The sequence below is a fragment of the Heteronotia binoei genome, chromosome 18, assembly GCF_032191835.1.
Source record: "Heteronotia binoei isolate CCM8104 ecotype False Entrance Well chromosome 18, APGP_CSIRO_Hbin_v1, whole genome shotgun sequence".
Classification (NCBI taxonomy): Eukaryota; Metazoa; Chordata; class Lepidosauria; order Squamata; family Gekkonidae; genus Heteronotia; species Heteronotia binoei.
The window spans coordinates 28186710-28212727 of NC_083240.1; the positions used below are offsets into that span (position 1 = coordinate 28186710).

At 43.1% G+C, this 26018-nt stretch overlaps 3 protein-coding genes across 4 annotated transcripts in view; 1 reads left to right on the top strand and 2 right to left on the bottom strand.

Moving 5' to 3' along the window:
• LRWD1 (leucine rich repeats and WD repeat domain containing 1) overlaps nt 1–6538 on the bottom strand; it is a 42282-nt gene extending 35744 nt beyond the window's left edge. Inside the window, exons 1-3 of the mRNA XM_060259357.1 lie at nt 6444–6538; nt 925–1064; nt 154–388 (exon numbers count right to left, since the gene is read on the bottom strand). Coding sequence (XP_060115340.1) covers nt 154–388; nt 925–1004 — 315 coding nt within the window. The 5' untranslated portion in view covers nt 1005–1064; nt 6444–6538. The remainder of the gene's footprint in view (nt 1–153; nt 389–924; nt 1065–6443) is intronic.
• Nucleotides 6539–6567: 29 nt separating this feature from the next.
• Nucleotides 6568–12858, top strand: ALKBH4 (alkB homolog 4, lysine demethylase). Of its 2 annotated transcripts, XM_060259358.1 has the most exons (3): nt 6568–6711; nt 10418–10615; nt 12108–12858. In XM_060259358.1, the coding sequence occupies exons 1-3, from the start codon at nt 6568–6570 to the stop codon at nt 12780–12782; spliced, it is 1017 nt and encodes a 338-aa protein (XP_060115341.1). In that variant the 3' UTR covers nt 12783–12858. The 2 variants fall into 2 exon arrangements, with proteins under 2 accessions (XP_060115341.1, XP_060115342.1); XM_060259359.1 differs by lacking the exon at nt 10418–10615.
• Nucleotides 12859–19538: 6680 nt separating this feature from the next.
• ORAI2 (ORAI calcium release-activated calcium modulator 2) lies at nt 19539–25926 on the bottom strand. Its single transcript, XM_060259324.1, has 2 exons — nt 25666–25926; nt 19539–21892 (listed from the first exon to the last, which is right to left on the bottom strand). The coding sequence occupies exons 1-2, from the start codon at nt 25891–25893 to the stop codon at nt 21347–21349; spliced, it is 774 nt and encodes a 257-aa protein (XP_060115307.1). The 5' UTR covers nt 25894–25926; the 3' UTR covers nt 19539–21346.
• Between the last annotated feature and the right edge of the window lie 92 nt (nt 25927–26018).

Here is a 26018-nt window from a genome sequence, read left to right on the forward strand (position 1 = left end):
GGGGACTACCTTTACCTTTAAATATTTTAAATAAATAAAAGCTCACACTGGATTTGTTTTATTTCACTGTAACAGACTAACAAAGCTCTGCAATCACGACTGCAAGACCATCTAATCCCATAAATCCTGCAGATTACCAGTTATTATACTCACTGTCAGGTACACATTGTTCACATAGCTTAGTTCTTCCAGCTGTGGGAACTGCTGCAAGGCAGTCACGTCTTCGAGCTGGTTGTTGTTACAATTCAGGATGCGGAGGTTCGGCAGGCTTAGGTTGTCAGGAAGCCGCTCTAGCAGATTGTCAGACAGATCCAGTTCTTGGAGGTGGCGCAGGTGAGAAAATAACTGTGGTTCCAAATCTTCTGTTGTTATCTGCAATCTGGACAGGCTGGAAATAAAAATTCTCACTGAAATCTTATTCTATTCAACATGCTGCCCAATGCCATCCCATCAAGCCTTGCCCACCTCTTCTGTTTAGCAGTAGACTTGATAATACTTGTAGCAGTCCTTTTGATTCTTTCTCAAGCTGTAGCTACTAGTTCATATCCTGCCTGTAGAGGCAAGGGAGGCTATAGTTTTTGTGGTTTACAAGTCTAGATGGTGGCTGACGAGCACAAGGATGCATTACTTGAAAATACTCTGTTCTGCATTTACTTTTGGCAATATAATTTAAATACTTTCCTGATCTTGCATTTTCTTTATTTTTGACAATATAATTTAAATATTTTCTTGATCGTGCATTTTCCTTATTTTTGACAACTTAATTCTTCCAGACGTATTTTAACTATGCATCCTTGTGCTGGGAACTGCAACAGAATTCACTGAGAAAGTTTGGCAAAACTAACTGCTTAACATCATGAGGGGTTTGTTTTTTTTCTTCACAAACCAAGATATGGGATTTTGTGGATGTCTGACTGAACTTACTTCAGAATTTTGATCTTCCTCAGCCTTGTGGACTTGGGCACTGCTCTTTCCAACAGAAGTTCTGTGGTTATTTTGGACATTTTTAATATCTTCCAGTTTTCTGCTCAGCCAGAGCTGTCCAATATCTTTCCAAAAGCTTGCTAGCAAAATAAACAGAGATTAAGAAGATCATCTATATGTCCCAAATAGAGATTTAGTTTGTAGCCTAAATATTTGATATTGCTTGAACTCATTCATCTTGCCAAACTCCTGGTCTTCAAGTCTGTGAACTATCACTGTGTTTATCTGTATACCTTTCTTTTTTTGTACAGAGATCTCACAAACCAGTATTTTAAACCATTGCTCACAAATGTTTCCCCCTCTCCGTGCATTACAAATTCTCCTGAATGAGGATTCACTCCACTACATGTGACACAGTGGGCTTAAATCCACAAAAGTTTATGCTACAATACATTCATTAACTTTTAAGATGCCACCATGCTCTTCTTTCGTTTCTGCTGCAGTAGACTTAAGATAGCTGCCGCACTGGAATTTGTCTCCTCCCAAACATCCAAAAGACAGCAGAAGGATCACCACTGAAATGTAACAGTTTGATTATCACAAGAATTGTTGCATTTTCAGACAGAGCACAGAACTCTTAGCAGCTTGAGCCAAAAGCTGTTATTTTGGACTTAGCTGCATTCTTTATTAAAGCATCTAAGTGAAAAATTTCAAGTAAAGTGAAGTTCAGTATTATGGCGATGGTATCTTTCATATGCCTGGAAGCACCCTAGCCAACAAATTGATTCTGTACTATGTGCAAAGTGCTGTGGATTTACTTTACTGCTTCTGGAAAAGAAGTAGCATTGCTTGAATTGTATTGAACCAAAAGCTACTGTTTTGTGTCAGCTGAGGAGATTACAGCCCAGTCAATGGCTATTATTGGGTTTATCCACTCCCATCAGGGTTGATTCTTGTCTTCATTTCGGGTTTATTTTTAAAGAACTTTCATCTCACCTTGCTTACCTCAAGATATTTGGCATTAGCCAACTAGGCCCTCTTGGGGTATCAGAACTTTATGCTGATTTGGGTTTTTTATTATTTATCAGCCTACTGTGAAAATGATGTTTGTGTTGTTTTTAATCCTTGGAAATCATTCAACAAAAAGTTAAAATCTAAAACTTTTTTAAAAGCAGGGTATAGGGCTTCCAGTGGAGATGTAATGGTGGGCTGATGATTTCACAGGGAGTGAAGACACAGCACTGCTAAATATCGACTAGGATGGCTCCCCAGTCAACAAAATCTCCCTAGATAAAAGGGAGATCAAAGAGATAAACCATGTGTACCTCTTTCGTTTGCTCTGTGGATGCTTTCTGCTGAGCGGTTTTGTTCCCAACTGTGTTTGGAATCACGATTTATGGACAGTATTATCTACAGCCAATGAGATATTTTCTTGAAGGCAAAAGAGACAACCATTGCTAAGGTGGCTTCTCTCATGGGATTATAAAAACTTTTTAAAAACTTTCTGAAACAATAACTTTGGCAACAAACAGAATTCAGAAACCTGAAAACCTATAAATGAAACTGTAAAATTGTGAAAGCTAATTGGAGGAGGGATTAATTACTTTTCCCATCCCTAATTTTTAATGTTTAATTTTATTTTCGATGAAAGTGTGCGTGTGCAAAGGCTTTTTGGCCATGAAGACAATGCCATGAGACTGTTCTTATATTTACTTTAGAAAATTACTTGTTACTGGATAACTATACCTAATAGAAGGCAAGACTCTGAGATATTCTAGGACTATCTGACCTTGGTTGCCAGGGTGAAAATTGCTGATGGCTAAAAGTGAAAGTAACTGATCCGAAAACATTCTGGAGTACCTGTTTTGGCTTTTTAAAAATTTTGTTGACATGGTGAAAGAACATAAACTACTGACAGCTAAAAGTGAAAATATTTGGTTTGAAAATGTTCTCTATTTCTATCCTTTTGCATTTTGGGTCATATTCTATGATGAGTACTAGAATGAATCCTGACAGGAAAGGTTAATCAGACCAACCTGCCACATCAGATATGATGCAGAAATTACTTGAAGAAATGGGACACAAAATAGAGGGTAAAACAGAGAATCTTGGAAACAAGGTAGAGGCTTGGGAAATCTAAGTAAGAAATGAAAGATGAGAAAGAATCTGGTTAAGCAAATCAATGATAAAGTGGTTGCTGTAGAAAATAAAATAGAAGAGTTTAAAAAAAAGTGAGAGGCATGTGGATTTATTAGTTCCTATGGACTTGAGAGAAAAAGAGTATTTGAAATGGAGAGGTATCCAAGAGGAAATTGATAAAGATTTCAAATAAAGGATTATATCACTTTTGGCCAATTTTATGGACTTAAGAGAAAAGGAGTATTGTTTAAGACTGAGAGAAATCCAAGAAGAAACTGATGACGACTTCATAAAGAAGCTTGTGTAGAGAGATCCAAGTGGGTAGCCATGTTGGTCTGAAGCAATAGAACAAAGTAGGAGTTTAGTAGCACCTTTAAGATCAACAATGGAGTGGAATGGAATCTGCCACTGGATTCTAACTTTATACCACTTTGCATTCTTAAGCTATATGTAGCACTGCTCATTGTGCCCCATTCCATGTCTGATGAAGTACACATACATATGAAAGCTTCCATTCTGAATAAAACTTTGTTGGTCTGAAAGGTGCTACTAGACTCTGTTCTAAAGAGGATTATATTAGTTTTGGCTAATTTTTTACAAAGGGAAGAGGAAGATATGGAATTTATATAGCTGAAGATATAGCTGAAATCACAGCCTTTTTTGTTGGGTTGGGGGACAATTACGTAGTTAGAAGTTATGGACTTTTGCTCTTATTTTCAACTACAGCAGCAAAAATGTACATGCATTGAAATGGAAATGTCCAACAATACCTACAATAGAATAGCTAAAGATGCTGGACCTAGTTACGGCTAAATTTATAGTGCTGGACCTTAGTTATGGCTAAGTTTTTCCTAAGGGCTTTTGGGGGGGGGGCGGTTCTGACAGGTGATGAACCTAATGTTGTTTTCTCTGAAAGCCTTATGTTATTATAGTGTGGATTTTATTTGTATTAGTTTCAAAGGTGCTATCTGGCCTATGGGAGAGAAGGTGGCATGGTATAACCCCATCTTATCCTTGTAAACTAAGCAGAATTAGTACTTGGAATGGTGACCCAGCATTCCCTCTGAGTTAGCATGAGCCAGCTCACAGTTTTTTAAGCCTCTGGCTCACACTTTTTTGTCATAGCTAAGGAAAAATGACCTCAGAGCAAACTAATTTATGCAGCAGCTCACAACTTTCATGCCAGCAGCTCACAAAATAGAATTTTTGCTCACAAAACTCCACAGCTTAGAGGGAGCATTGGAGACTACCAAGGAAGACACTGCAGAGGAAGGCAATTGCAAACCAGGTCTGCTTCTCACCTTGAAAGCCTCTTGCTGGGGTTGCCATAAGTGGTCTATGACTTGACATCAGTTTAGACTCGTCTGGCCTATGGGCAGATTTCTAAGCTGTTTGACCCACACAAGAAAGGCAGCATATAAATACTTAGAAATAAGTAAAGCCTGATGAAGTCAGCAAAATTGAATACAAAGTAGACAGGTTCTGGGATCTGACTGAAAGCCGCCAAAAGCACACACATGTCCTGATGTGACAAGGAAGCTGCACTCACACAGTTGAATCACATCTACACTCCATTAGTTGGATAGAACTTGTATTCTGGGGTTTGCTTGAAACTCTGTCTGTGTGTATCTTTTACTGCCTAACAATCAGAGAGATGTTTTCCTCCTCCAGATGTATGGTGTACTGGGCACTTCAGCTGCCTAAAGACACCCTTTGCACAAGCACAGAGGCACTCTCTTCTTTATGATGGCTTCAAAGATAAACCTTGCTGTTAAAAATCTGTAGCTAAATTCAATGACAGTGCATGCTCAAGGGAACAGGAAAGAGCTTTTCTGTGTTTATGAATTTTAATCTACTTCAGAAGGTGTGGAGGATCCTATGCAGAGTACCAATTTGACTTTGTGGGAGTGAGCAGATACCATACTATTCTAACCCTAGCAAATGTCTGTTGCAAATATTTACAGTGCATTTATACAACATAAAATAAAGCTTTAATGGGGGGGGGGGGAAGGTCTGAAAAAAGACTAAGTATTGTGAGGAATGGGGAACTTGCCTGGGAGCCAGTTTGGTGTAGTGGTTAAGTATATGGACTCTTATATCTTTGATTCCCCACTACTCCACTTGCACCTGCTGGAATGGCCTTTGGTTAGCCATAGCTCTACCTTGAAAGGGCAGCTACTGTGAGAGCTCTCTCAGTCCCACCCACCACGCAGGGTATCTGTTGTAGGGGGGGGGGGGAGATAAAGGAGATTGTGAGCCGCTCTGAGACTCTGAAATTCAGAGTGGAGGGCAGGATATAAATCCAATATCTTCTTCTTTTAAAGGATCAGGGATGTGCCTTATTAGTCTCCTAAACTGGATATTGTTTTTGAGCAGGGGGGGGGGGGGGAATATTTATGTACAATATTTACACACTTCTTTCCAAACATAAAGGAAACCTTATGGGGGTGGGGAAGAAAATGGGTTTCCCCTCATGCTGCCAACTTAGATCTTTACCAAAGGCCATTCTTGCTGAAACTGGGGACGGGGCTAGTTGTCTTATTCTTCTTTAACTTCCCGCCCAATACACACATGTCCAGTTATTTATTTACACTATGCACATTACCCCTTTACAACCACACGATTTGAGAATGTTTTGGGGGAGGAAGGTTGTGCAGGAAAGAAGAGCCTATAAATCCAAGGAGACAATAAATCCAAGGATTGTATTTTGCCTGGAAATTGGGGGGGGGGGGCGGTGTTTGAACCTCTGAAAGGAGAAAATGGTCGAGGAAAATGAAGAGGGGGACTTAAAAGGTCAAACATGGGGTTGCTGGGCCTCCCCGTCTTATTGTGGGGATTCTGTTGTTGCAAACGAAGATGGACGGGCGAGGATGGGATTTTCGGGAGGGGGTCCACTGACTGGATTATTGTCCTCTCCCCCTACCCCCGTTCTCGCCCAATAGAAATTGCACTTTTTTAAAAAACGAGGCCCCTCCAAGCATTCCCCATCTCCATCTCGATCTCTCTGGAATAAAGAAGCGCGGGGGTAGCAAACGAGAACCAGGGTGGGGGGAATTTATATTTTAAGTAACGGCATCTTTAAACCCGCCGCGGCCCACGCCGCCACTACAATTCCCGCCATACCCCGCGCGGGCCGAGAACGCTTTTCCTATGGGCAAGATCGGCTGGGCGCTGCTGGGAAAGCGAGTCCTTCACCTCACTACCAACTCCTTCCCCCCCACCCTTCTGGAAGATCGAGTCAGTTAAGGCGGTTGGGCCTATGAAAGGAGAGCCGACAAGTCCGGGCAGGACAAGGCGGCGACTCGGCATCCCGCGCTCCCCTCCCTCCCTCCCCCCCCCCCAGCCCAAGCCCGGTAGGCAGCGGCGACTCCTCCTCTCACCTCTGAGGCGGGAAAGGAGCCGGGGGGGCCTCTCTTTCGACGCGGCCGCCTCCGTCGGCGCTCGCTCGGGGAAGCGGAAGGAGCCTGAGGGGTGGGGGGGGAGAGGGAGGTCGGCGAGGCGGGAATGGAGGCGGTGAGGGGAGGAGGAGGACGAAGAGTCGCCGCCGCGGCCTCCCCCTCTGCTGCCTCCTCAGCCGGGCCCGGGGCCTGCGGGTGCAAGGGAAGCCGCTCCTGCCTGCTTTGCGAGGAGGCCGCCCCGCCCCCGCAGGTACCCAGCGCGGCATCACGGAGGAGGGGCCGGGCGGAGTGAGGGGGAAGGGGTGGGGGGCGGCCAGCGAGACCGGGGAGGGTGAGGCAGGCCCACGAACCCTCCCCAATATATATATATATATTTAATTTCCAGGGGGGAGAACCCCCATCTTGAAAAAGGGAGGCTTCGTACGTGCCTCTGAGCATGTGCAGAAAGTCTTAACTGCTGAATGTAGTGACGGGGAATGATCGGCTCGTAGTAGAGTTTCAGTGAGGAAGCCGCGCTCACCTGTACTAGCGGAAGAAAACAAAACGACGTCCAGGGGCGCCCTTACAAAGGCTGAGAGCGTTTATTCCAACATGAGCTCTCATGAGACAGATTCTGATCCGTTTTCTCACATAATATTAACGATAAATAGTTTAAAAGCGACGTTTTCTCCCGAAAGCTCGTGCTGGAATAAACGTCGTTAGTCTTTAAGGTGCTACTGGGCTTCTCACTGAGCGGTCAGACTGATTCCACCAGCCCTGTTAAAAATTAAGCTGGAGTCCAGGGACACCTTTAAAAGACTTCCTTTACTGAAGCTTTCCTGAGCCAGAGAGCTCTTTTGTTGTTGCAGTTTTCTGAACAAAAGAAAGCAAGCACTGACATCGGAGTTTGGGACTGGATTAAATTTCGTTAGTCGAAAGTGCTTCTGGATTCTTGTTTAACAGCATGCCTGCAGAAGCAGGGAGGGAGTTGTGTTAGTCACTTGCAGCAAGAAAGGGCACTATAACTGATGCTTATGTAGCTATACAATTTTGATTTTTAGTGCCACAAGATTGCTGTGTTGTTTTTTAAAATATTGATAAGCCCAATATGCACATATACATTGAACATAAAAGGTTCCACTGCTAATTGTGCAAAGCAGCAAGGGGTATTTTTATTCTTTTAAACACCAATGAAAGTATCTCTCAGAATAGTTTATTACTTTTTTTTTAGTGATGGACTTCCTAAAAGGCCCTGTTTCTGTGGCTCCTGTGGACTGGCAGGACTACATGAAATAGTATTAAATAATACAGGAGGCGGCATATTAGTGACTGCAACTCTTGGCATTTGGAGGTTCATTGTTTGCAAAATTGTCCCCCCTCCTCCCCATACACATTATAGGAGATAGGAGAAAAACAACCTCAAACTTCCTCACTTGTTCAGAGATCATATATATACTTTAGTTCTCTGTTGACAGGCCTTAATATGTATAATATGCATTTCCTCAGTTGTAAAAATATACATATGTAAAATATGTCTCGGTAGATAGTTTTAAGCAGATGGCATGTAACGCATCATTATATTCATTGTTACCTACATAATAGGTTGTAGCCAACAACCTGCTGGCACAAGGACCTTCTTCCGGTGGAAGAAAATAGGCAGTTGGATGGAGTCACTGGGTAATCTGTCTTTAGTTGACAGAGTATATATGATATCTGTCAACCGAATTTTTTTTATGGTTAGAGAATATCTTCACTGAGTGATTATATATAATGATCAGCTGAGGACAGCCCTTTGTGCATCTGATAAAGTGGGCAGGAGTGTGCAAAACTTTCTGCCATGATAAATCTTTTTCTTCCGGAGGTGCCCCAAAGAAACTCTTGTTGCAACAGGTTGACAGGGCTACATATTTGAAGTATTATTTACAGCCAAGAGCTCTGTGGAGCCTTATATATGGAGACTGCTGTTTTTACATGAGGGGGAGGTGTGTCATGGGAAGCCCCACCTTTGAAGAGCTGTTTTATCCTAAGGAGGGGAAGAGAAGGGATAATCTCTCCTAAGATTGCATTTGCTACCCGTGCTTTTTTAAGTCATGGTTTTCAGGCACCTTTTAAATCAGAACATTGAGGACCTTTCCCCACCCCTATTTAGCATATGTGTAGAGCTGGGGCTTTTTCACTGTCCCAAGCACTTCACACAATATTACATCCCTAACCATTAAGAGAACCCTGCAGGGTAGGAAAGCAGAACTAGCCCTCGCAAATCATGGGCAAAGTGAGATTTTGGCCTGTGACTTCTGGGTTCTCTCATAGCCCTTCTTCAGTTTTAAATGATTTTTTAAAGACAAAGGAATGGAAGACTTTATCAATGGATGAGATGGCATCTGGAGCCTCCATCATTACAGGCAGTAGATCCAGATGCTGTGGGCTAAAGCTGGGATATGACTGTTATGTCATTCCACCTGTGAGCTTCCCAAGGGAACTTGGCCAGCCAGTGCCGGAAAATATCTAAATGATGCTATCAAAGACTATACTTCAACAGTTCCCATTTACCAAGGACATTCCCTGTATTAACTGGAACTTGTCCCAAGTAAAGCACTGTACCAATAATGTTGCTATTTTTGCTTTTTGGGGGGGGGGCGGTGAGAAGGATGCCTTGCTAAAATTTTAATATTAATTGCTTGAGTTGTACATTGTTCAGATTCCAGTTCCCCTGCCCCAATCCTCAAGAAGGGAGAGTAGGTGCATCTTGTTTCTCGTGTGCATGCACGGAAATGTGTATATATGAACACTTTGTGCTTATAGTCCATGGCCTGCCATACCATATGATTCCGAACAGTTGACCGCAGCTGATTGCTAGGCAGTTATGGTTTTCTTAGCGTTCCTTCAACCAGAAGAACGTTCTTTACTTTTAAATGAGCAGAGGAGAGTCTGTAAAGGAAGACAGCAACAAGTGGAGCAGAGCCTTCAGCCATGATTAAGACCTTTTATCTGTAAGCTATAGTAAGAATCAAACTTACCATATTTACAAGAAGCTGTTGCTGTTAAAATTAACATTTTGCTAGTTTTAAAACAATCTCTACTTTTATAACAAGAAGCCAAGAAAATGAAAGTTTTAAAGATGTTAGTAAATTATTTCAGACCATTATTCTGCCTATGTTTTTGTTAAGAGAATCTTTAAAGTCAAACAAATGCTGGTGAAATATTTAACCACAGAAGGTCTTGATGACTTTCTTTTCACAGCTCCTTCCAGAGAACAGGTTGTCTAGTTCCTTGCATTCCCTCCCCACCCCCATACATTCTCTGTCTTTGCAAGTAGATTGAGTAGCTTTGCAACCACTCAAGTGCTAATAGTCATTCACAGCAAAAAGTTTGTTGCTTCATTTAAACCTTTATGTGGTTCAGAAGAGAATTTTAAACATATTCCTTTCATCCATAGATCATCTCTCGATGGCTCAGCAGTTATCATTTACACACTTCTGATTGCATGCTTGAAAATGGTCCACATACTTTGTGCATCTATGCTTTCCTATTTAATTTTACACATGTATATCAATAAAAACACTGGAATACAGTTGGGATGCTACTGAAATTACATAAAGGAATTCCCAAGCTAGTATTCTCTCTCATCTGCAGGATTCCCATATTTCATTAATTGAATGATGAAGAATAAGCAAAATTCATTTCCTTTTGTTTGAAAGAGAACAATTAAAGTCCTAGACAATGTAAGCATTCGCTTCTGCTGATGTAGCTAGTTCATGCAAACTTGCAGCCTGCTCTCCAGTACAGAATCTCAGTCATCCCCAGAATGCAACACACAGACTTGTACTCAGTTCATTCCACCATTCAGTAAGGACACTACATTTATGTAAAATAGAACATTTCTTTCAAAGTAAGTGGGACTGCCATAACCTATTTCTTTGTACACAAGTATTCAAATGGAAAATTTATCTTTTTTCCTCCCTCCCTTCTTTTCTCAGAAAAAAGAGAACTTTGTTTACTGTCCTCTAACGGGCTTGGCCATGGCAGAAGAACAATCAGAATTTGCAGGCTGGGCTTTTCCGTTTTCAGGAGTTTTTTTGCTGGAAGACTTCGTAAGCCTAGAGGAGGAAAGCAAGCTGGTGAAGCTGATGGATCAGAGCACTTGGAAGCCATCGCAATCTGGCCGAAGAAAGCAGGTCTTGTCCTTGCATTGAAATTTCTCCTAGTGCAGAAATTTTCGATCTTTCCAGTTCTTTCACCCCAACCTCATAACCCACTTTCAATGTATTTGTGCCTTCCTACTTTTTTTAAAAAAAATTTTTAATTAGGAATATAGGAAGCGCCCTTCTAAGTTAGACCAAAGGTCCATCTAATCCAGTAACCTGTTTTCCACAATAGTCAACCAGATGCACCAACAAGGACATATATGCTAAAGCTTCACTTTGTTCTTGTCCCTGAGGAACAGCTATTCAGAGGCATTGTGCCTGGGAACACAAAGGTTCCACTTAGTCCATCCATAGTTACTTGCCATTATGGCTATCTCCCTTAAATTTGCCTAATACCATTTTAAAGCCATCTAAGCTACTAGCCACCCCAGTTATCTGTAGCAGTGTGTCTGACAAGTTAATTCTGTGCCATGTGAAGCATTTTTCTGTTTTCTGTCCTGAATCTACTGCCATCATTATGTTCTCCCAGATTTCAGTGTTATGGCAGAAGGAGGAGTTCTTTCCCCACAACTAAGCATGGTCTGAAAAACAATGCTATATGAAACAGGATGCTGCACTAGATGGACCTGTGGTCTGATCCAGCAGGGTTCTTTTTATGTGCTGCTTCTGATTATTTAGAAGATTTCAAAGATTTTATTTAATCCATCAGGTCCAGCATTGGTAAGCCAGATGCTTCTGGGAAACTTAACACAGATTATGACCACATCTGTTTATCACCAGTACTTGGTGTTCACACCCATAGGTCTCCGAAGACAGAGGTTTGATTCTTAGCTATCATAGTTATAATTGATAGACCTGTCTTCTACGAAACAGTCTGCATTTTCTTTTTAAACATTCACTCCAGCTACCAGCTATCATTACATATTTGAGTTTTAGAAGCTTCTAAATAATCAATTATTTTAAAAATTCTGCCCCCAAAACAGCAGAATTTACTTGGCTTCTATCCACCTTAAGAGGGTGAAGTAAAGATTGGTCAGAGCATTCAGCCCTCACCTCCTGCCCACTAGAAATGCAGCTCTGTGTTCCTCTGGATTCTGATGTACTGCCAGCATTTTTCAGGTTTGTCACAACAATGAGAAAAATTCACTTTAAGAAATGGAACCTTGAGATTTTTCTGGATGAATTCTATACTAGATCAGACTTGCAGGCAGTGAGGTTATGGATGTGAATGCACACATCCCTGCTTATATAACATAGCATTTATATTGAATTTTACAGATTTCAGAGCTTGTCACAACCATTCCCACAGAATTCCCACAGAAAGTATTCTTGCATGGTAGATGACAATTATTATCTCCATGTTAAAGGTGGGGAGCTGAACAAAAGAGGGGCTTGTTTAAAGCCAGCTCTTCCATTCACAGGTAAAACAAGATTTGAATGAGGACTTCACAGCTCACATTCATAGCCATGATTGCATACAATCTCAAGTATTCATTCTCTCCTTTTTCCCCACTTTCAATAGGACTATGGACCTAAAGTCAACTTCAAGAAGCACAAATTGAAAGTAGCTGATTTTTCCGGCTTGCCCAAATTCAGCCAGGAGCTTGTGACACGGATGAAAAACCATTCTCTACTGACAAGCTTCTCTCCTGTTGAGCAGTGCAATTTGGATTATGGCCCTGAGAGAGGATCTGCCATTGACCCTCATTTGGATGACTGGTGGCTTTGGGGTGATCGCCTAGTGAGTTTGAACTTGCTATCAAGCACCGTGCTTTCCATGTCCTGCGATTCTGAGGACAATCTCCAGTTATTCCCTGCTTCCCTTTGTGAAGAGAAACAGATGCACACCTCCAGATTGCCCTCTGTCTCTCAGAGCCATCATCAACCAACCAGTTTTACTTCTGAAAGGCTCAGAAGCACCGCTGAATGCAAAACTGACTACTCTTCTTCCACAAAGTTGGTTCCATCTCAAGACGTTACTGTTGCTGTTCACTTACCTAGGAGATCGCTGGTGGTTTTGTACGGTCCTGCTCGCTATGTATGGAAACATGCAATTTATCGCAATCATATCACAAGCCGCCGGATCTGTGTCACCTTCAGAGAGTTGTCTCAGGAGTTCAGTGATGGAGGAGAGCAGGAAGAACTGGGTAGAAAGCTGCTTCAAATTGCCCTAACATTCCAGGGAACACCCATGTAAGCATTTGAGAGGAAGAACTGTGATGCATATTGGATTGTTTGGCTGAATGGAAATTAAAGTGTAAAGCTTTTATGAACTCATCTTGTTTTGTTTCTTTCTGAGAAGCAAAGTTGTAAGAAATATTACGTAAAGGTTTTGCTTTTCAAATGTCCTACCTCCAGGAAATCTTTTCCACAGTGATTTGTCTGCTAAAGAAGCCCTCCTCATCTGCCAAAGAACTTGTGTTTTGCAAAGGATTCTGAGCATATATAAAGGCAGGGATAGTGGTCAAACTTGCTGGGCCTGACATGCATTCCACATTACTTGATAATGCACCCTAGCACACATAGCACCTATAGGTGCAGGAAAGGGCAACAGAAATGATCTCAAATATTAGAGCACCTTTTCTAAGAAGAAAGGCTAAAAACTGTGGGTGGTCTTTTAGAAAAAATCAACATTGAGGGCAGGCCTTGGATTCAGCAGAAGCTCACAGGAGCACAGCTCCTGAACCTTTCTGACAGTTCCACCTCCTCCTTCCCACCTTGTCCACTGAATAGTAGGTACAGCTGCATAACAATCCCTGGATGAGCTCCACCACCTTTTTTTCTACAAAATGACCCCTTACTGAGGGTATAATATGACATGGATGTTTACAGAATTACACACAGTCTGGAGAAAGTGAACTTTTCTAGCAATAATTCTGTCCCTTAAGATCACCTATCAAAATTAGCGGGCAGTAGATTTAGGTCCTAAAAAGGAAGCACTACACCCAATGACATGACATTTCTACCAGAAGGTGTACCAGTGGCCACAAGCTTAGATGGGTTTGCAACAGGAAAAAACACAGAGGAAAAGTTTGTCCTGACTAATTGAAACCTCCATGCTCAAAGACAGAGAGCGCCAGTTATTTGTGGGGAAAGACAAATTGGAGAAATTTGGCCTTTGTGGCTTTCCAAGATTGGCTACTGTGGGAAACAGAATGCTAACTAGATGAATTATTGGCCTGATCCAGCTCATCTTACTCTCTGCAGCTGTCCATTGTCAAAAAGATGGGGAAGGACAGGTAGGTTATCTTTATCATTACTGATCTCACTAAGGAATGAGATCAGGAAGCAGTTTGAACACTGCTGTACTAAAGAGCTGCTTTGTACTAAAGCTGAACACTGCTTGTTTTAATGAACAGCACTTCCTCTATGTTTCATGACAAAAGTCTTTCCCAACTTTACCCCATCCCAAACTTGGAAGATATAAAATTTTAGATCTAGATTGCATTACCAGTGTCAGTTAATAATTGTCTAGCTGGTAAATGTCTTCTAGACCAAAAAGCCACAGCAGGCAAAAGCAGAACTTGAAACATTTAGGTTTCCACCATGCAGTAAAAGGCACAGACAGGCCATTGGCTTCAGCTTCCTGTTGGAAGAGCAAAACATTAGGATGGATGCCACAACTAATAACTAACTCATATTCTAGCTGTATCTGACAGGAACCGTGGACAGCTCACACTGGTTCCCAGCGGAATACTGAGTCAGCTTCAAGGTCTTGCTACATACCTTCAAGGCCTTGGGTGGTCTGGGATCCACGTATCTTCAGGACTGCCTCTGGTATGTCCCCAAAGAGCTTTATGCTGTGCTGAGAACAACATACTGGTGATCCCTAGCCCTAAAGATCTCCGGCAGTCCTCAACCACAGCCAGGGCCTTTTCAGCCCTGGCTCCTACATGGTGGAACTCTCTGCCAAATAATAGCTGGGCCCTGTGGGACCTTGTGCAGTTCCTCATGGCATACAAGGCAGAGATGTTCCTACAGGCTTTTGGTACCACCTTATCTGGCACGTCCTTCCTTCCCCTCCCCCAGCCATCTTTTCCCCACTTATTGCAAGACAGTAATGCAAACTTGCTTTGGAGCCATCTGATGTTGTTTAGCTATTTTAACTTTTTTTTGGATTTTAATCTCTATAGTCTTCTGTTGTTAACCACCCTGAGCTCTGTGAACTCAGAGAAGGGCGGTATATAAATCTAAATTATAAAACTCCATTAACAAGAGATTGAACTTGGAGCCATCCCATCTAAAGTATGCTTTACAGATGAGCTATATATCTTCCCTCACTCATGAAGACACTGACAATTTATTTTTTAAAAAAATTAAACAGTGCAATAGCCCTTTTTATTTTAAAAAAGCAGAAAACAGTGCTGGAAAGAAAATTAACAAGGGCTCCTCTAAGAACAGCAGTTAAATTAAACGAACATTCATGTTCTCCCATTTTATCCTCACAACACCCCCCTGAGGACATTTAGGCTGACAGAGAGTGATTACTCCGAAAGCTTCCGACAGAACAGGCACCTGAACCTGAGTCCTCCAGATCCAACACTTACCACACCACATTGCAGCTCAAGAGACAAGTGATGAAAAAATGTAAAAAGAACCCCGCACTGAGAGGACCTGCACCAATCTGGGTCTGATTTCCTGCTTCGGGAGATTTATCAGCATAGTCCCCAAATTAAAAGTAAAGTCAGCAGAACAAGGTTCTAAGAGTCAATCTCAACTAGATCATGAAATTGTGTACCTTATTGCACCAGTGATTTTTGTTTTTTTAATTTCCCCACATTGAGCTAGAAACTTGTACATGAAGATGCCACATAATTATATATAAAAGGTTCGCTGCATAATTATATATGAAAACTGTCAACTTACAGGCATCTTTAGACTATCTGGCAAGCAGGGCAAATGTTTTTCTACACATGCACCTCGGCAGACAATGTGTAGCATGTTGCTGAGTGACAGAATGTTTAGCCTGACATTTCTTTTTTCTTCCTAATTTTGTTTCTTTAGTGCTTGCCTGTAACTATCTCTTATTAAGTGGGTGCAAGAGAGAGATGGGAGACAGAGACCTTGCTATTCATACATCACTGTTATAGTAATGGGCCAGTTTGGCCTGAGAATGCAACTATGACCATGAAGGTGAAAAGCCTTGCAGTGTCAACATCCATGGGAACCAACGGATCTAGTGGGTGGGGATACTCTTAGCCCACATTTTTTAATGTGTGTAATTATAACTTTTTCGTCTATTGAGTTATTCCTGGCAATGGCTTTCCAGCAGAAGGTCATCTCTTGTATCTGACTTTCATAAATCTGAACCATATTCATATGAACACGGATTTGTGGAGTCGATAACTGGCAGAGCCTTACATTAAAAACACTGCCTTCAAAGCCACTGCTGATGAGAAACACACAGGTGGAAGGTCACAGATTCTCCCCTGCATGGCCAAGCCCAGAGGTGCCAGCTCCACTACTGATCCAGTTGACATAAGAACAGTCCTGCTAGGTTTCAGCAAAGGACTATGAAGTACAGAATCCTTTTCCCCACAGTAGCCAGCCACATACCTCTAGGCACCAGCAAAATAATTCCAGATGGTGATAACCCAGCTCCATCTTCCCTGGGCATTTCTCCCCAGCACCTGGTCTTTGAAAACACCCTGCCCCTGAACATGGAGGTTTCCCAGGGCTTTATTTCTGGAAAAAGAGGTGCCAGAACTCTCTAGAGGAACATGCAGGAGAAACATGGGTGCTCATAAACTTTTAAACTTTTTTTTTGAGAATTCTGTTTCTACAAAGAGGTTCCAGAACATTGTTCCACCATGTTATCTCAGAAAAAAAGGCTCTAGAGGTTCCTATTTACTGCCATCGTCGATAGCTATGTATTATTATATCTCCTGGCTATTAATTCCATGTTAACTATGTGTTATGTGAAAGAATACTCACTATCTATTCTGCTGCAATTAGGTAAAACCAGTCTCATAGCAAAAGAACAGCTTCCTGAATGCTGTTACTAAGCCACCCTCTGCCTTCTGATACCTTTGCTCCCCAAACTAGAATTAAGGGGGCATATAATGACTGTCAGGGATATCCTCCTTGAATGTTCAGCTTTCATTCAATATTTTTTTTTTTAAAAAAAGGATACCTCTAGTCTGTTTTATTGGAGAGAAGTAAAAATCTGCAACAGCATTTTAGCCAGTGGGTAATAAACCAGCTCATGTCTTCCAGGGTTCTGCCTGACTGTTACCAAACTGGCATGGCAGATGAGCATTTTAAATGTTATTGAAGATAATTTAAGAACTTTAAACCTAATTGGCAATTTATATTTCCACTGACTCACAATGCTAAATGTATCTTTAGGACATGCTACCAACAATTTCTAGTAATGTACTTGTTCAAATCTCTGCCCTCTACTACGTTATAGGGTAGGTGATCTGTGTGTAATGTACTGTTCCCCTGGAAGCTAACTATTGGTGTCCTTTCTTTCCAATAGTTTCCTTTATTCACAAATAGTGTTTTCCTCCTATGCGTGGGAGGGGAATAAGAGAACGGGAAAGAATCCATTTTATTCACTTGTGGCCTTCATGTACCTCCCCCAATATCGAAATAAAAGGGGGGCAAACACTGAAAGATTTCTGAAGTTCCTGATTATGCTAACCAAGATTTGAAGGGGGGGGAAATGCAAACATGGTTTTTTAATCTATAGTTAATAACTATGGAATGGCTTTTGGCTGCTTTGCTTACAGCCGCTGTAAGAGCCTTAAAGGTGCTTTAAGAACTAAAGCTGCAATTCGTAGCAGCTTCCTACCCCCCCACCCCCCCTCCCCAAAAAAAGATCAGGGCTGTAAAGTACACACTAAGGACAATGTCAGAAATTCCACAACTTGAACCGGGGGCAGAAATGACAAGGTTTGTAAAGAGCTATTCGGCTGAGATCAGAGGCCTCCTCATAGAATCTGTAAAGCATTCCTACAGGAAAACAACTGTTCATATACTTGTAAGGACACATATCAATTTTGCATTTTAAAGTTAACACACTATAGCAGTGACATCTGAAGCTTTTTTTTCCCAGCTGATGGGCTCAAACTAAATGTTCATCACGTTTATCACAGGGAATACTTTGGGATCCTGCCCTAGAGCGAGTAGATTTTGTATGTGGCCTGTAGTGCAACCAGCCTACACATTCCACATAGAGGTGGAGGTTCAATTTTCTCTGGTCTTCATTTCATCTGGCCTAGATCCAGTCCAGTTGCATAGTCTGCGCCCTTGAGGGTGGTGCAGGAGGGAAGGGATCTGCTCTTCCCAGAGACGCTTTATGGTAGAGTCCGCAGCTCATTGACAGAGCATACCTTTACCATGTGGAAGGCCCCATGTTCTGTCTGTTATCTCCACTTAAATGTTCTTGGTAAGAAAGGCTGTATTTGTGGAAAGCTGGCCAGGCAATGCTATCTTAAACTGACTCTATGCTGAAGCATTAAACTGAGACCACAGAAACATGCTAGTTGCCAAGAAAAACTGGTTGACTAAAACCACCCAACAAGATCCTTATCTGGAGTAACTAAGCACCACATCACAAGCAATATTGCAACCCGTTTATGTGTGTTTTGGCTACGAAGCTGCTCTGGAGTGAAATACTTGTATGGGAGCAACAACTGAAGTGATGGACTGTACCGCACAATGTACACAAAGTGTGTGGCAAGTAATACAGCTACTTCTCTGTGTTCTGGATTTCCTTTTACCCTGAACTGGCTGCCCATCATGTTGAACTGGGCAGAGTAAGGGCTTGCTTCTTCTACAAAATCTAGTGTTTTCATTCCTTCAAGAACACAGCATGGTCAATACTTGCAACTGCATCCCTGCAGACTTCAAACAGCTCTTTGTTTTCCTCAATTAATGGCAAAGTTATTTTGCTCTGGTTCCAAGGTTATCCACACCCACCTGTACTCACATTCAAAAGGAGAGAAACTCCCACGTATACGGTGAATATAAACTACTCAACCTACCAAAATGTTTTTCTTATAGACCAGGGGTGCAAAACTTGCTTAACATAAAATAAACATCAGATGTTTGAGAGCTGCAAGACATGAGTGCCAGATATTTGAGAAAGAGGGAGGGAGAGAGGAAGGGAAGGAAGGAAGACATGAGTGCCAGATATTTGAGAGGGAGGGAAGGAAGGAAGGAAAGAAGGAAGGAAAATTTATGGGAGAGGTAGAAAGAAAGCAACTTTAAGTTTAAATGCATTTTCCAAGCTGCCAGCTGACTTGGCTTGGAGAAGTGATTGAAAGAGACAATGCCTTCTCCAAGCTGGCTGATGGGGTGGTGGGGGGCTATGAAAGCCACACAATATGTGTGAAAGAGCCACATGTGGCTCCTATGCTACAGTTTGGCCACCCCTGTTATAGACTCTGTGACTTCACAGCTCCACTTCCCCTCTTCCCCCAATAGATTACCTTTGAGAACTACTTTGATTTGTTGATGTCTCTCCCCCACAAGGACCCTGTGCCAGCACTGCTCCCAGCTTTGCAGGCACCACCTCCAGTTCTGTTAGATGTAGATGAAGGTGGGTGGAAGCTACAAGTGTAAAAAGCAAATGGGTCAGATCATCAAGTAAGTTTTTGCTCTTGATTGGCAATGGCTCGCCCAGGTTTTTGGCCCTTTCCTACAGAATCTGGAGGAACTTGGACTTGAAAGAGGCACTGGGAATGTATCTGCCTCACTCGCTATGGGTGTGCCAAGCACTGACTGTGCCACTCAAGTTCCTGACGACAATTTGCTCCAGCTCAAACTTGTGATTACAGAACTGCATGTTCTTGTACTGCCACATACATACCGCACCTACCAGCTGCATTACTGGAGCTGTCAAAATCCATGCTGGATCTGTGATTGAGGGCCACTGTACAGCAGGTCATATGAACACTGATTAAAGAAGAAAGGAATGTTTTCCTTTTAAAAAGCACTACAAAAGTAGTTTAGAAGTATTTAATAACTGGCAGTTTAGGCAGATTTCACAATTCATATGCATCGTAAATACTATATACTTATCTGTTATACTATAATTACCAGTATCCTGCAGGCATGGAAATGGAGGGACAAGGGACAGCCACTAGGTACATATTATCGCTGTGCAGTTAACAATCTTGGTGAAATTTTCTGGCAGCAATATACAGTGAAAAAGGTAAGCACTGAGTTTCTTTTTCAAAAACCCTGTTCCCCAGACTGTTTTTTTTTTAAAAAGGAATATAGTGATTAGGTGGACCATAAACTTTTCATGTACCATACAATTATCCTCATGTCTGTATTAAATAGCATTTCTGAGGATGTGCAAAGGTCCAAGATGCAGGATGAGACAGCATAACAGCTGGGATCTGTGACGATGCCCAACACAGCATGTCCCATGCAGTGGTGCTTCCTCCCAAGTAAGAGTGCACAGGATGGCTGTCTTGGAACCTGATTTCTCCAGGTTCAGCTTAGTCGTCTTTATCCCATCTGTTTAGTGATCATGTGATAACAGAAAGAACCTTTTGTCTATAGATGGCTCCTTGTCATCCACATTTCAGCTACCTTAATTGCCCCTTGGATGCACACAAGCAATATACAGATGATACATAAGAACTTAATCTTGTGTCAAAGTAGCAGGACTTCAGGGACCAGAATGATGTGAGAAAAATGACTGACGCAGACTTTCCCAAAACCCTGTCCTCGCTGCATCACTTTTCCCTCTTTTTTAATGTCCAATAATATCTTGCAGGAGGGGGGGGAAGGCAGCAGAAGATAATGGCAGCTGTTTTCGGCTTAGTGGTAGTAGCTCATCTCCTTGGCCAAATCTTCCACCGACTGGGCCAGGGATCTAGTCCCTGTAATCAAGATGTGCCTGTTCTAGATGCCTTCCTTGCTAGCTCATAGGGTCCTTGTTCCTTGCTAGTCCAGAGATTTTGGTTTTCAGGCCTATAAGCAAATCTTTTCTAGTAGAATTCTATATACCGCTCTTTAAAGCCCTTTCCTCTTTTTCTAACTAGGCTATCTCCGGCCTCTGCAAGGATACACAGAAGCTCTACATACCCAGTAACACTGGAGCTTCTTGACTACTAAGATTTTCTTTCCCTTCTCAGTGAAATACTCAATAGGATAGAAAAGGCTGCCTTACCAAGGCTGTATGGAACAAGCACAGAAACCAAATGAACTGAAGAACAAACTTCCACAAATTGATATAATGTTCTTCCCCATCATTATTCCAAGTGAACCCCCTTATAAAACATGCCAAGTAACTACATTTCATGGGCTTTGGCAGATTTCCTCACGGGATGAGTGCATACACTGCTGTTCGACAATTTATCTTTGAAAACATATCTGAACTCACTGCCAAAGTGTAAGCTCTGGATAACATAGGGTTCCTTTCCTTGTTCTACCCCATCCTTAAAAAAAAACACACCCAAACCACCCCAAAACATTCACCCTACTTTACTGAAGTAAAATCAATTGCAAAGGACAGCCTAATCTGCTTCAATAGTTTGGAAATTAAAAGGGCAAGCCCATCTTCAAATAACGATGTGGATGCAGATGACACCTTCAGCTTTTGCAACTTGGCAGTGTTGTTCAAAGTCATAAAAGACCAAAAATTGTGGACCATCCAGACCTACAAAAAGCCATTAACAGGACGCGATTGGCGACTGAGAATTATAGGTCTCGGGGGGCATTCGGCCTCTGTTTTCCTTAATTCCTGTTATGATAAACCTCTGCTGAGCATCCAGCCAGGCAGGTAGACATGTCCATCCATCACACAACCTGCAGTCCCCTGTCATGCCCATCTAACTGCACTTTCAGTTTGTGAAGTTCTTCAATCTCTCGGTTGTGACGTTCTGTCTTGTGGCGGACAAGCGACCGGTAGAAGTGGATGGTGAAGACGACAAAGATGATCCCCACAGGGACCATGATCATGGTGGAGATTAAGGCCGCCTGCCAGCCTGTATGGCTGCTTGGTTTTTGGACGACCGCAGTGTCATTTTTCAGAACAGAGTCCACCGGCAGGAATTTGATCCAGCAAAGAAGAACGACCTCTGCAAGGAAGAGGAGGATCCCCAAGACAGTGGAGAAGCCCCATGCCAACTCGATGTAAGGATGCATGCGTTCATGGGGAGACTCGCTGATGGAGTTCAGGTTGTGGATGTTACTTACCGCTTCCACATTGGGCAGGATGCAAGTGCTGATGAGAAGGGCGAAGAGGTGGACGGCGACCAAAATGGTGGTGCAGGCGCTGAAGGCAATCAGCAGCATTTGAGGGTACTGGTACTGCATCTCTAGCTGGACCTCAACCATGGCCACCTGAAAAGCATCAACACCTCCTGCTGAATATTTGCTTACTACCATGAAAACTCACTTGCTGGGACTGCTAATGTAGAACCACAACGTGGGTGAGAAATAAAGCTTCAAAACAGGCTACTGGACAGAACAGCACATCATGGTATGTTCTGGCATTCTTTTATGGACTATGTTTTTTAAAAGGTGAATGCATACACTTGAACTGTGATTTAAGAGTGGCTTACAAGAGCAGTGCAGAAGAAGAGGGCTTTCTAATAGTTTCTTCCAGTTTGGTGCAGTGGTTAAGTGTGCGGACTCTTATCTGGAAGATCTGAGTTTGATTCCCCACTCCTCCACTTGCACCTGCTGGAATGGCCTTGGGTTAGCCATAGCTTTGGCAGAGGTTGTCCTTGAAAGGGCAGCTGCTGTAAGAGCCCTCTCAGCCCCACCCACCTCACAGGGTGTCTGTTGTGGGGGAGGAAGATAAAGGAGATTGTGAGCTGCTCTGGGACTCTGAAATTTGGAGTGGAGGGCGGGATATAAATCCAATGTCTTCTTCTTCCCATGCAGTTTTTCCACTGAAAACCCTCTCCCTGAAGCTGTTTGTACCACAGGTAGGGAAAACTTACAAAGATCTATAAATCACACTCCAAAAGGCTTCTGTTAAAAAAAAAAGTGTGTGTGTTTGTGTTATGGAGGGAATGAGAAACACACCCACTGCTTTGAAAACACTCTGAAGCAGATTTTGAGGCTCCAGCCAAGATGAACAATCAAAATATAAGAAATGGAAGTCCTGAGGGCACCCAAGCATTTGCCTGCCTTAAGTGAATTTCTTTGTGTTCAAGTAGAATTGCATCCTAAAAAACCCTAGTAATTTCAAGTCTAGGAAGCTGGTGGGGGGGGGGGGGCAGGATCCCTGAACTGGAAATTAGACTCTCAGAAAACTGGTATATTTTTGGTAAAGGCAAATTTTCCTAACCAATTTAAAGTTGCAAGATGTTAACAGTAACCCAAAGAATGGATTTAACAAACAAAAACCCCTGCTGTTCTAAAGCTACCCTCAGACATCACAGCAAACCGTGCTGTGTCTAGACAGACACAAATGCAGTTTCACTGTTCTGCTCAAATGTTTCCTCCTGTGCAGAGACTTCAACTGAAAGCTTCCTAGCTTTGGTAAGGCTTGATTCAAGCTCTGGTTAACAGAGCATCTGAGAACATTGGTTTTCAAAACCTCAGTTTAATCCTCATTTGGGAAGCCGCTTAATGGGAAAGAATCAAAGTCAGGCACCTACATCCACACATCACAGGAAGTTGACGCTTGATTCAAATTTTCTCAGAACTGGGATGCCTTCAGTCTTGCTCCACACAAAGAGAAAGGGGGCTTCCTCCATCATTTGTTTGTTCATTGAGCAGCTAGTTCAGCAAAGACCTAAGACCCCATTATTTTCTAACAGCAGATGCCAGATATGGAGCCTGGGACCGTCTCTCCTCTGGAAGACAATGTGCCCACTGCTACTCCAAACTTCCCCCCTGCAATATGATGCTGTAGGGCTGCATTGGGGGGAGTTCAAGGATGCAGTCAGGTCATGCATGGTTTAGGCTGGGCTGTGAGCAAGCCAGACCATTACCCTGTGTGAACACCCTAGAACACTTCCCAAAATCCCCTGCAAAACGTAAGAGAGCCTCAGCAGACAAATCAACACAGACATACGTCCTTGATGGAAATTATTTTGAAAAGCATCATAGTGTCGATCTAGGAGTGCAGGAAACTATCTGAGTTCTCCTTCCACTGAGAAAGGGTTTGCCATGCTTGCTAATGGAATCAGTAAAATATGCACACTGAAAAGGAAACAGTTTCCCATCCTTACATCAGCACATTGCAAAGACTCCTTTAGATTTTAATGCCTACCACAAATGGGTCTTCAGGCTACCCATTTCCGATCTGATGCAGGCCCAAGATTATGTGAGATGCTCATTTCTTGTCCAAACAAACTGAGAAAATTTATGTTCTGTGGTTTCTTGAAGCGTCTTGCAGAAGGTCTCTTTCCTGGCAGTTCACTGCTTCCTGGAATGCCACGTTGGTCAATACCCTCCAACATGAAGATGTGGCATTCTCCATTCCACAGTGATCACATCTGTGTGCCTTACACATGTGGGCCACAAGAATCCCCAGAACATCAGCTTCAAGAAAGCAACAAATTAGCCCTGATGTAAGCCAAAGGTGGGAGGCGAGGGGGGGGGAAATGTCTGACTGAAATTCAATTTTAATGTGGTGCCGGCAAGGCAAAGAGCTCCCCATGTGAATTTGCATGGGCACAGTGTCTTGTTTGTGCTGGAAATGAAGGACAGTGCAACATCTCCTGCAGCAAGCACTCCTATACTGTGGGGCCGGGGCAGCAGAGCCAGAAGAAGAGATTGGATTTATACCCTTCCCTTCACTGGGAGTCTCAGAGTAGCTTACAATCTCCTTCCCTTCCCCTCCCCACAACAGACATCCTGTGAGGCAGGTGGGGCTGAGAAAGCTCTGACAAAACTGCTCCTCAGACGAACAGCTCTGAGAGGGTTATGACTAACCCAAGGCCATACCAGCAGGAGTTGGTGGAGGAGGAAATCAAACCTGGTTCTCCCGGGTAAGAGTCCGCACACCTAATCACTACACCAAACTAGCTCTCTAGCTAGCAAGGCGTACAGGTCAAGTCCTTCTGTCTCCTTTCCTGGTCAGTTCTGCTGTTAACCCTTTAGTATCTACACTGCCAATCTCAGGGACTTCCTTCTTTCTGGCCGCCTCTTCTCTCTCTCTGCTTCCCACAGCCTCCAAGAGGAAAATACCTTGCCTCCCCACTGCTGTTTTCCTAACTTGGAATGGTCTGGGGAGGGGTGCGACATGGATAGTTCTGGAAATCCATGTGTCCTCTGGGGCTACTTCCCATCAGGAAAAAGGCATGAGAAAGGAGGCTGAAGCCCTTTCTCCACACCCACCACAGACCCTCCTGGGCACTGTGTATGCTACAATGGAAAAGAACCTGCAATTCATGTCTGATGGTTGCACAGGATAGGTGGACCTCAGACCCATTCTTTACTCTGTAATGTGTGAATCAGTTTGCCAGTCCAACCAACATCACAGGGCAGGGTATATACGCAGCACAGAGGATCAGAATGTTGAGAATGCTCACTACCCTCCTAGAGAGAGACAGAGAAAGCTGGAGGAGCCTGCTGTTTCCCTCTCTTCACTGGTTACTTTCCACTGGCCCTCCTTCCCACCCTCCACCAACCCTAGGGAAGATGAGCTGCTAAAGGAGAGATCTGCAGAGAGAAGCAACAGACTGCTGAAGAACTAAGATCTCTGATCAGGCCCATTCAGGGTTTCTGACTTTCACCTTTTGCCGTACTTGTTGTTAACAGCCTGGATACAACATGTGACAAGTAGCCATGTGCAGGGGTGACAAGTAGCCATGTGCATATTAGGCCACACACCCCTGATGCAGCCAATCCTCCAAGAGCTTACAGGGCTCTTTTTTGTAAGCTCTTGGAGGACTGGCTACATCAGGGGTGTGTGGCCTAATATGCAAAGGAGCTCCTGCTAGAATTCCGCCCCTGGCCACGTGGCATCCAAACTATGGCTGCTGACACTTCTGAAGCTCTCCCAGAGATAGACTGGGAAAGCTGGAGGGGATCACAGGGAAATATTCTACTTCTACTGGTAAGGAGAAGTGTACAGTCCTCTAAACACTCTGTTTTAAGCAGTAGCCACGATGGCCTCCAGCAGAAGAGCATAATCAAGAGGTTGAAAAACATACCATGGCAAATCCAGAGAGCAACGCAGAGGTCCTGCTGGAAGCTTTCAGCTTGGCTCGGCTCAGGTACAATTTCCGCCATGAGAGAGCCTGGACGGAATGGTGATTGGAAGTGACCAGCTCCAGGTAGCTGCGACGGACCCAGTCCCGGTAGTCCATCCCTTTGGCAGCAGGCTCAGAACAGCAGGCAGAGGCAGGAGGGTCTCCGGGGACGTTCAACTCAGTACTCATGGTGAATGATAAGCTGTGGGGATGATTTAAGAAAAGTCAGCTTTTAGGAGAAAATCCAGCCTCCCTTTATCCCACCCATCAATATTTGTGTCTTAAAGCACAGGATTTGTCTGCCAAAATTAACA

Coding starts and splice junctions, on each gene's coding strand:
- ALKBH4 (XM_060259358.1), top strand. CDS start 6,568: ATGGAGGCGGTGAGGGGAGGAGGAGGACGAAGAGTCGCCGCCGCGGCC. Junction 6,712..10,417: donor AGGCCGCCCCGCCCCCGCAG/GTACCCAGCGCG, acceptor TTCTTTTCTCAG/AAAAAAGAGAACTTTGTTTA. Junction 10,616..12,107: donor AATCTGGCCGAAGAAAGCAG/GTCTTGTCCTTG, acceptor CACTTTCAATAG/GACTATGGACCTAAAGTCAA.
- ORAI2 (XM_060259324.1), bottom strand. CDS start 25,893: ATGAGTACTGAGTTGAACGTCCCCGGAGACCCTCCTGCCTCTGCCTGC. Junction 21,893..25,665: donor TGCTCTCTGGATTTGCCATG/GTATGTTTTTCA, acceptor GATGCTTTTCAG/GTGGCCATGGTTGAGGTCCA.